The following is a 12,058-nucleotide window of genomic DNA, read 5'->3' as shown; positions in this document are numbered from 1 at the left end:
TATTGTCTCTAAATACCTATATATTAGTATCCACTGACTTCATGACTGCGATTTTTATATTGATATATTGCCTCTAAGAACCTATACATTAGTATCCATTGATTTCATGACTGTAATATTTATATTGATATATTGTCTCTAAGTACCTACATATTAGTATCCATTGATTTCATGACTGTAATCTTTACATTGATATATTTTCTCTAAGTACCTATATATTAGTATCCATTGATTTCATGACTGTAATCTTTATATTGATATATTTTCTCTAAGTACCTATATATTAGTATCCATTGATTTCATGACTGTAATCTTTATATTTATATACTGTCTCTAATTACCTATATATTAGTATACATTGATTTCACGACTAATATCTTATTTTATCTTAAGTTCATCATTATAATGATTAGCCATAATTGTTTTTTTTTTAATGTGAAACCGCACAATGTGGTGCCAATGAAACTATGACATCCCCTATGGGGGGTATTTTGTGAGGCTGATGGTAGTGGGAAGGGAAAGTGGAAGGTGGAGGAGTACCTGGCTATTCGCATCTGGATACCAAACACGACCGAAGCCATTTCAAGCAACGTTTCAATACTGAGAGTACCTTCCGCTCTGGAACGTACTGTAAATATACTATATATTATTTTTTATGAGTGAATTTGAGAAATATTATTAATTAATCAAATAAAGTTTACATACGCACTCCGGGATTTCAACCAGCAGCGGTCAATTACAATTCCGTAGTAAATTATTTTATGTATTTTATGAGGTTTAGCCAGCGTAACAATGAAAGCGCCCGACAATATATTTTTTTGACTTGTTCATTAAAACATCGATTTATCTCGACTTTCCATAAATATAATATGCATGTATTATATACATAAACCTTCCTGAAGAAAATTTCTAAATGATAGTGAAAATCCTGTCAAAATCCGTTGTGCAGTTTAAAAAAAGTAAACGCACAAACAGACAGACGCGGATAGTGACTTTTATACTATTTAATAAAGATTTTAACTGACATGTATAATTAGCCAAACTGCCTATGTTAGATCTTTGTGTTGTGATTTGCCTGTTAGTATGTTACCATACATCATTGTATTTTTTGTTATATTTTTTTAATTATTTTACACCTTTAATCGTAAAAACAAATACTTTTACCTCGTACACCCTTATATTAAGGAGAAGCTTAATGCCAAATCACTATTTAGATTAATCTTTACAAAGAATTGGTGTACATTATGAGTACCAAAAAATACGTTTTAGTTAAATTGAAGGTTTTCCTATCGCTTCGCTTAAGTAAAATACAAATAAAAAAATAAATTACTCAACAAAAAATATGAATGCAAACTACTAAAAAAATTTTTTTTTCAATAAAATTTATGAACGCATAAAGGGAACAGCTTTAAAAAAATCATTATTATAGCTAAGATTATTTGTGACAGTATCACTTGATTAACTTTTTTGCTTTCTTATAAAATTATTTACAAAATAAATAAAAAACAGTTTTTTGCTTGAAATCGAACATTTCTAGACTCCGTTTGTCAAGCAATTTTTACCAAGAATATACACATTTTTGGCATGTAGCTTCCTATTAATTAGTTCCTGTTGGATTTGTAGTATAGTTTAGCAATACATTCGCATAATGTATATTTTTTCAGCAACATAATGGCAATATACTTACACTACAGTGCGAACACGTAGTAAGCTAATAATAGGTACTAGTTTAAATTTTTAATTTTCTTTTAACCGCAAAATAAGCCCACGTGTCTGCCGAAGTAACGTTGTAACAATTTGTGTTATCAAAACTACGTTTTTCCGATCAAATAATAGGTACGACCTGTCCACGTCTACTACGGTTACGTGATTTACGTTCCTCACTAACGTAACGTGAAACGTGAGGGGCACGCAAGGGGAAATAATTATTTTATTGTGTTTAGAAACGAACTTTCTACGTGAATTTGTATTTCTATGTATCCACAGGGTTTTTAACGTCTAGTTCGTTAAATTGGACGCTTCAACTTCTGTTCTTCTGGGATAATTGATTTGATAACGGTTTCGGAGGGTTTGAAAAAATGTACGATCAATTATTTTCTGATAGAAATAAAATGTGTTTTCACTATTTTTATAAATCAAATTCCGCTTTTATCGTTTGTAAATATACTTAATTTGTGAAAATTCATGATTTTTTCGTTAAAATTGTAAACGATTTGAGTTTCGCCATGATTTGATAATTGTGTATGACATTTGATTTATTAATTATATAAAATTAATTTAGACTACAGGTGTAAGCGTAATGAGTAAGATTAAGAAAGGTACGCTTATATGATTTGGGCATGTAAAGCGAATGAGCGAAGAAAAGAATGTAAAGAGAATATAATAATAATAATATCTTTATTTAGGAAAGTTTACACATTACAACTATACATACTTATTATGGTGTACATTGATTTGTAACTTTTATATTTGAGATTATAAAATTAACAGAAAAATACAAACATAATATTGTGAATATTATGTTTGTAATATACAGAGTTTTCCAATAAGAGGTTTTATTTTGAATAGCCCGCTATTACTGTAGATGTTACTTTTGAAGCTGTCATTTTTTGACATTTGACAAGTAGAAACAACGCCATTAATAAAAATGGAACGATACACGCTTCAACAACGCATTGAAATTATTAAAATTCACTTGAGTGAATCAAATGCAAATCATCTTGAGTGATGAGGCCCATTTCCACCTCGGTGGCTTCGTCAACAAGCAAAATTGTCGCATCTGGGGCTCGGAAAACCCAAGAGTTATTGTTGAAAATTCTCTCTATCCTCAACGTGTGACTGTTTGGTGGGATTTATGGTCTGGCGGAGTCATTGGACTTTACTTTTTTGAAAATGAGGCTGAAGCAACAGTTACGGTGAATAGATTGCGCTATCGAGAGATGATTAATGATTTTTTATGGCCGGAATTGGATGGTATTGATCTGGACAACGTTTAATTTCAACAAGACGGCGCTACGTGCCACACAAGCAACGAAACCATTGATATTTTATGATTAAATATCGAAAACCCTGTATATAACGCAAATGTGAATGGTAGCAGAAGTCGGGGACGCCCGAGCACCACGTTGTATGAATGTGAATGAGGCAAGGGGTGTTTGCCAAGACCGAGTTGTTTGGCGGTCCGTCCTCTCTGCCTACCATGAAAACGGCGTGATGGTTAGTTAGTTAGTTTGTCCTAAATCTGATTTTTTCCTCTTGTTTCAGGTAAGAAAGATACTTCCCCCTTGTAACACCACGCCAGTGTTTCATATATCGGAGCCTGAGATCTATTTACACTCATTTGGGGTAGGTACCTGTTTGTATTATTTCGTCTATTTTTTTGCATGTTTAAATTGATTAAATACACAAAACTTAGTGAGTCTTGTAATATGCATAAAAATCACTAGGCAAACGGATTTAAAATAGGTTGATTTTAACGCGATCAAGGTTTTAAAAAAATATATTTTGTGAATATTTTATATTGAAGAACAAATTTATTCAAAGGAAACTGACACAGATAATCTTATCCATAAAATTTTTATTTTTTAAAAGTTGTTTCTTATTCGCGTTTATACATTTCTAAGGAAAAAAATAGTTTGTATATTTTTTATAAACTAATTAACAATATTATTGAAGTTTCAATTTGTCATTGCGTTTATAGATTTTTAAGGAAAAATACATATTTTTTAGTCTTTTGCGCTTATATTTTTTACAACCTAATTAACAATGTTATTTTATATTACTCGATGGAATAAGCTTCAATTTATCATTGCGTTTATAGATTTTTAAGGAAAATACATTTTTTAGTCATTAATGCTTATTTTTTTTCCAACCCAATTAACAATGTTATTCAAGGTTAACTCTAAAGGATTATCTTCAATTTATCATTGCGTTTATAAATTTCTAAGGAAAAATACATTTTTTTCGTTTTCGCTTATATTTTTTACAACCTAATTAACAGTGTTATTTTAGATTAACTCGATAGGATAATCTTCAATTTATCATCGTGTTTATAGATTTCTAGAGAAAAAAATATTTTTAGTCGTTTACGCTTATATTTTTTACAAACTAATTAACAATATCATTTTAGATGAACTCGATAAAATAAACTTCAATTTATCAAAAACATATATTTTTAGGTATTCATGGCGTAAAAGGATTCGTAGTAAAGATTAATCATTAATAATAATTTCACATTAAGGCGATGCTATACGTAGTAATGCAAAATCATGTGTTTTTGGTTTGAAAATTTTATCGCCTAGAAATGTTTCAGATGCTTTTTAAATACTGCGAGTAGAATACATAGCCTACCCTTTGAAATAATCGAGTATTTTTTGATAAGTATTTTTATAAGCCCAGAAAAAAATAATGTATAAGGTCTATGAAAACTACTTTTAAGTTCAAAATCTCCTACTTACGAACCCATTTTCGGTTATGATTTTATTGTATAATGTGGCAAATTAGATTATTTATAAAATGATCGAAAAAAATTTAAATGTTTATGCCTGAACATCCACAAAATAAAATAAAAGGCAATTTTTGGCCATGTTTTTTTCTTGCATAAATCAAAACAGGTTAATGGTGTTAAGCGGGAATTTAAACCTTATCGCCATCTACGTAAGGGTTGTTATTGATAGCGGCTCAATTTAAAATATTACACGACGTAGTGCATCGCCTTAAGCTTTAGTTATTATCTTATTCCAGAGAAATCTACTCCGAAGTAATTTTAACGGTGCGAAACGTAATCGACACAAATACATTCTTACTAATTACAGATCGATAAAAAATACATAAAATAATTAGGTCTCAATGGTCGAGTGGATAGAGGCGTTGTCCCGGCAAGGCAGAGATCCTGGGTTCGATTCTTAGTTGAAACCGTTACCATTTCGTTTTTATTTGTCTTGTTCTGTTTCTTCTTATGTTTAGATTTATTAATATTATATTCTTTAATGTTTAATTTAATTCAGTGAACCTTTAAGCGTTAATAATTATTGCACTCTGCAGCAATGGTGAAACCGATATTGCGCCATTGATCTACTTTTGAACTTAGCAATCACTCAGTTAGATTTTCGTAAGCGGCCGTTTACAATACAAACCATTTCTTTTTAGTACATTGATTTCGTAAATTGATTTGTATACTACATATATTCTCTTAAACTCTATACTCCTTATATACTTTCTACAATTTTTTTTTAATTTCTTCTATATTTTGTACTTGATATATTATTTTAATTGTACTGTATATATAATCGACCACCACAACACGGGAATGTGCCTAGCTTAATGGTTCTATAACATACATAATAATTGTGATAACCATGTCACTGAATAAAGAAAAAATTAAAAAAAAAACGCCAAGCCATTAGCGATATTACATTTTTTGAGGGAATAAACTCTAAACCAAAATGGAGAGAATTTAAGGACATTAAAAGGATCCTTTTCTTCCTTTCAAGGTGGGTTTCAGAATCCTTTCAAACAAAACTGTTCCGTTCTCTCCTAACAGTTTCACTAAGTACTCAAAAATCTTTCCTAACTAAAGTTTTTATCCCCATTTGACTTTATTTTACCGAGGGCAAAAATCTAGATGAAACTTAGTGAAAGTTCGAATCATTGAATCAGATTTTCGACAAAAGACAACTCGCATAAAAGCTTACTGAAAAAATGAAAGTATTTTTTAAGCTGAAAAATATATCACTGGAGAAGAATACATCAACTAATAAATCTAAACAAAACATCGACCGAGGTCTTTAACTAATAGACCATTGGGACCAAATTATTAAACGTCATTTTTTAAATTCAGAATTAACAATATTGTCTTATTCCCATATTTTTGGCAGCTATCTTTTAAATGATTACAAAGTTATAAATAACTGGTTTGTAACCTAGATAGTGTCTCGGATAACATATCCAATTTTTTTATTATATGGGATACCGATTGACTTTTTAGACAAATCAGTATTCAATATTTTATTGGAACAACTTATCTTTAATATCGTTTGAAGGTTATACCCATCAATGTATTATATTTATATATTTGGGGATCTGGTAGTGAGACAATGAAAGATAAATGTTGTGTTGTGTCACAGGGTTTCTTTTGAGTCAGTAGAATTGCGCAGTTGGGAGATGACTCCAGATTTACAATTTAAAAAAAATAAAACATATGTCTATACAATCTCATTCTCGATAGCCTTAAAACAACCGATAGAAAGAAAAAAAACACATTTAATAAAAATAAACTGTTAAATTAAGATAATTCAGCAAAACCAAATAGTATTTACGGAAGAATAATATGTTACTTAGGTAGTGAACAATAATATTTTAATGATAATAATTTAAGGTGGTGGTACATGTTTATTGCTTTTAACTTAATAAATAAATCTATACTTACAACCAAAACTGATATTACTTTTCGTAAAATTTATTTTTTTATAATTTATTATAGGAAATTAACAGTTTATGTGTGTAACTGTAACATAATACATGGATAACATGTATAAAAAAATATAAAAATCAAATGCTAATACTAAGATTAACATCAAATCTAAATAATTGTAGTGGTACGCCACTATTCGAGTCGGACGATGTCAAGTATTGCTTAGTACACAGTGCCAAGCGCTAAGGTACCTAGGCCTTCATAGAACATACTGGAAATTTCGGCCGTTGCTCAGCGTTACGGGTGGCAATGTTTGTTGCCATAGCAACTAGAATGTTTGGGAACGTTCTTATGTAGGTGCAACTTGAATCGTGTTGGCGCCTTATATAAGCGACAGCGAGAAGGTACTCAGTCAGTATACTACGCGCTACGTTTAAACGCGCCAATCAAAATAACTTACTCCTTTCGCGCCGCGATTACCTACTTAAATAATCCTTGCTGTTATTGTAAAGATTGTTGGTTTTCTGCTCTTAAAACCTTGTAACGTAGGATAAGATGGAACGCCAATGTAATGTAGGAGCATTCCAATGTTTATAAGTAATAGTGAGATCTACAGGATCAATTAGAGGGTACAAAAACGGTAGAGCAAAGAACTCAATCCCAAGATTGTAGGGTTAATTTTCTGTCAAGTAAGGTGGGAAATCAGAAATGAAAAGAATAAGTACTTAATCAAAATTATAATGAAACCATCAAAAATACAACAAGGAGTAAAAGATACCAATGTAACAATAGGAATAAAAGTAGATACATACCAGATGGATTCCTGAACCAAACTAAGCTAACTTTACGTGGTCGAGAATCGTAGGGAAAACAACGGGTGGCGAACGAAAACTTGACTCCGGTAGAGGGGAACAGACCCGTGACGGAAGCCAGGACATCCTTCACTTAGTGGAAACAGGAGGACGCAACTCCTTCAACGTGCGCCGGTAGGATCTTCAAGTCCGCATCACGTGGTAACCAACCAGACTCGTCTTACAGACTTCGGGAACAGCAATCCGTCCCTTCGCGACGCGGGGATAATCAGCCATAAACTTCTAGCCACAGCTAGGACCAATCTATTTGCGGTTTCAAGTCCGAAACACGAGTACTACAAACATGACCACCGGCCAACACTCGATAAAAAGCGGGGTTTCATAACCTCCACTAAAAAATAATAACCAACACGAACTATTCGTGTTAGGAAAAACACCCCGCGTCCCTTTTAAAAGATAAGAATAACTTCTAATCACATGATTAACTCAGATTAAAACACCTTAAATGGCGAGTGACTGGAAAACCGAGCCGCTGGCCAAACAGACCGGGGAGGAAGTGCCCATAAACAAAAACTCTCCCTTCTTCCTTAAAAAATATTGCCAAACTTAAAAAAAAAACACCATAGACAAAATAACCCCAATTAGGCAAGAACTACACTTGTCACAAAATATTTATGTGACAACCTTTACCTTCATTTAGGTGAGCCCTTTAAACTTATAAATTATTCCCTCAGAATATTAATTAAAGATGTATAGTCGATATTGTACGCAATCATTGGATAGTTAAATTATTAATGAACCAGACGCAAACACATTAATGTTAATAGCGTTTTAGCCTTACTTAAGTAAATACTTTAGCCTTACTTGAGCTTATAATGTACCTCATTTACAATAATGTTATGAACGCATTAGAAGGAATTATTGTTCTTTCAATAAATAAACGAAGTAGATACTCGTCCAGGTGACCTAATGATGTAGTACGTATATTGTAATACATAAATAACTAACCATCACACCGTTTTCCCACAAAGGAAGGCATAGAGGACCGCCAAATAATTCGGTCTTGGCACACACTCATTGCCTCATTCACATTCATACATATTCTTCTAATATTCTTACACTTGACAAGACTCAAGTATCTGATTCACTTGATCGTGCCATGTCTTCTTCGGGCGTTCCCGATTTCTTCTCCCATTCATATTTGCGTCATATATTCTTATTTAACTCCTTTTTGTACATGCCCAAACCATCTAAGCGTCTCCTTCTTGATCTTACTCATACTACGCTTACATCAGCTTTGCGTTATTTGCGGATCTCCACATTTCTCACACGTAATAGGTAATTAAATAAATTTGAATAACATAACATGCATTATTTATTATTGTATTTTAATACTATCTCGAATAGTAATATGTAATATGTTACACGCTATTGAAAAACACCCAAAAAATGAATTGACGCTCTATACCTAAGGTCACAGTATATTCATGTTCGACAGTTAGGCTTGATCGAACATGTTGACTTGAAACTATGCTGCTCACCACAAAATGCCGTAGATATACCATAAAGACGCTCAGTCAAATCGTAAATTTCTCTTGAACATCGAGCAAAATTACGGTCCTTGAATCTTTTTCGCATCGATTCGTAGGCTCGATGTCAAACAAAAAATGGATCGAGTGAGTAGATACATACTTAAGCATATAACCATCGAACATGAACGAGCATGGGAACATAGCTTATGGTTTATCCACTTAAGAGCACCATCATATTTTTGGCGTTTATCATATGTGTATTTTTAAAATAAATTTATATGTATTTTTATTTTATTTTTTTCCCTCAAACTACTTGGTTTCATCACTAGAACCACTTCGGACTTCCCCCATCTTGAATATGCTTGTGTTATTTGGACTCCTTTTTATTCTATCCACATTCGACGCATTGAATCTGTTCAACATCGGTTCTTAAGAGGGATTGCTAGGAGGCTAGGTTTAGAAAAAGGCAAATACTCATATGATGAAATTGAACTACCTCTAAACCTCTCTCCTTTGGAAGTCCGTCGGGAAAGAAATGACCCCATTTGCTTCTTCAAAATTATAAATGGTATTATTGATTCACCTACTCTACTGCAACTCATTCCCTTCAATATCCCCTCGCAAAGACTCAGAAATAATGCACTGCTCTTCCTCAACCATCATTCGACAAATTATGGATATTATTCACCATTGTCCAGAATGTTTAGACTGGTCAACTAAAGTCAAAACCTTAACTTTTTTGGGATAAGCCTAAATGATTTTTGCCAGTCGCTAAACAAGTGACGGAATATTATAAGTGTCCTGTGGTCCTGACCCACGGCGTATTCTTGACTTGATTCGACTTGTCACTTTATTTTCTTATATTATATCTACCATATGTCTTTGCTTTCATGTACCTTTGTCTACTCCTATATTTTTCATTTTACTTTATTCGTGTTATTATTTTGTAATTTGGACGATGTCCGTTAATAAATAAATAAATGTGTATTTCCAGTTGATACAATTGCTTCCATGGGTGATACCTTGCGTTAGTGATTCCTCCCGTGTATAGTTTTGGTAATGCGTGATATTCACGCCTGTGTAATTTCACTAGTTAACCTTTAGTTTTATATAAATACATAAAATCTCTTCTTGCATAGGTACAGAATGGCCATAATCTGATTGCATGTAGCCACTGCATTGCGATGCGGTTATGTTTGCTGTGATACTGTGGCTGTGATGTGATGGTGATTGAATGTGCATTCAAGATTAACTAGATGATTCGCCACAATACATTGTTGTTGGTGCAAAATTGACGTATCCTTTGAAACTAACTAAAATGCCAGACGGTTGCTGATTCACATTTATACTCACTCTACTCGCTAAATTACATGTAGCTTGTTGTGCACGGTGAATTTGTAGTGATTCGTCTTTAAAGGTTATGATTAGGATTATAACTTATGCAATAATGACAGCATTTTGATTTTTAACCCATTTCCACAACGTTTATTAAACAAAATTAATAATCGCATGATTACTCTTGGTAGATTTTTTTAATGTAATTATTTTTTATTATAAACTTTGATATTATTAGAATTTTAACAATGGAAAAGTAGTTGTATCATGATGGCCTATCTATGCTATTGATTCACAATTGGTTTGATTTGTTCTATGTCAATGACAGTGCTAGGATTTGAAACATTAAGCTTAAAGTTTCACTTGTAGATGTTTTGGAAGGACGCAGTCAGTTTTCAAATAGTTCTTGCTCTGCAACGACCTTGCTAGGTTAAGCAGTTCAACGTTATCGCCGTGGAGTTTCATGGTTATCTGGTGTCGTTCGCTGGGAAATAATTGATGTCCTGAAGTTCCTGTGATCTTCTGCCAACTGTGTTATTGTGCAAATCAGCTATAATAGTGTGGGCCCCACTAAATGCAGCCAGAAGACATTCTTCTGTAGTACGCTTTCTCGTGGAATACTCGTTTTTGTGTGTGGAATCCAAACTTGCATCGGAATCACAGGTATTCAAAGACAGATATTATAATGAAGTCTATCTCCGACCCGTTGAGTGACACGAGGCAATCGCGTCATTTAACAAAAGTCATGCAAAGCTGCCAAACGGCTTGTTTGCAGGTTCTATGATATTTCTTAAGTAAAAAAAATATAATATTCTTGCGTAAAAATTTTATAGTATATTCAGTTTAATCTCAGAACATTGTCTATAATATCTTATGCACTATTCACCTTTTCTTCTTCTGATTGCCCTCATAGGAATGGGAGTTTGTCTCCTATCCATGGACATTCAATTACAGTTTTTACGATTAATCGTCTCATAACAAGATTAGTTTGCTTGTCACTAAGTACATCAAATGAAGCATTTATTGAATTTGTTCAATGTAAAATTTTGTTGTGTAAAACGTCAGTATTATATAAACAAAATTGGTCAAGCCATTTGTTTACAATATTGCCTTCATTGTAATACCGTGATTGTACCGGAGGAAACAATTTTGTCACGTAACTCGGTGAAATAACGTAGTTACAATGTTATGTGGCGTCGCGAATGTTACGAATTGCCACGAAGCGTAACGTAATAATACAGGTGTATCCAGAAGCTGAAAGTATGTGGTCATTATTGGCAATCAAAATACAATCAGGGACCAGTAAAGCAGTTATTGAAATACAATGTATTTCTTAGATAGTAATTTTTTTCACGATTTTTCAAAGAACATGGCTTTTGGTAACGCAGATGATCCCGTGCTCTGTACCAAACTGGTAAATATCTAAATCAAAGTTCTAACTAAACGTGGCACTGTTTCTCCATAGGGGTATATCTAGAGGGTGGACTTCCACACTTTTTAAACACACACCTTTCTTCATTCACATTAAGGCGAAGCTTAATGCCAAATCATTATTTTGATTAATCTTTATAACAAATTGGTGTACATATGATATATTGAAGGTTTTCCTATCGAGTCGCTTGAGTAGAATACAAGTAAAAAAATAAAATACTAAATAAAAAATATAAGTGTAAACTACAATAAAAATATTTTTTCAATAGAAATGTATGAATGCATAAAGGAAACAACTTTTAAAAAATACAGTATTATAGCTAAGATTATCTGTGACAGTTTTACTTGATTAACTTTTTTGCTTTCTTATAAAATTATTTACAAATAAATAAAAACCAGCTTTTTGCTTGAAATCGAACGTTTTTAGATTCCGTTTGTCAAGCGATTTTAATGCCTATTACCTACGATAGATATACCAAGAATATACACATTTTTTGCTTGTAGCTTCCTCTTAAGAGGAAGAACGCTCGATTTCT

General features: G+C 32.5%; 1 protein-coding gene across 4 annotated transcripts in view; it reads left to right on the top strand.

The window, feature by feature from the left end:
• Window positions 1-12,058, top strand: part of LOC149425949 (uncharacterized) — a 567,412-nt gene that overhangs the window by 209,941 nt on the left and 345,413 nt on the right. The window contains exon 2 of one of the 4 annotated variants that reach the window (XM_089642448.1): window positions 3,265-3,360. The exons of the other annotated variants lie outside the window; for them this stretch is intronic. Within the exon in view, the coding sequence (XP_089498574.1) occupies window positions 3,265-3,290 (26 nt within the window). The 3' untranslated portion in view covers window positions 3,291-3,360. Of the gene's footprint in view, window positions 1-3,264; window positions 3,361-12,058 lie in introns of those variants that run through there. 4 annotated transcript variants of the gene reach the window in all.

Source organism: Hesperophylax consimilis, chromosome 2, assembly GCF_061612785.1.
Source record: "Hesperophylax consimilis isolate HC1 chromosome 2, BYU_Hcon_1.0, whole genome shotgun sequence".
Lineage (NCBI taxonomy): Eukaryota > Metazoa > Arthropoda > Insecta > Trichoptera > Limnephilidae > Hesperophylax > Hesperophylax consimilis.
The sequence above is the reverse complement of the archived record's forward strand: the minus strand, read 5'-3'. Positions and strand labels throughout refer to the sequence as shown.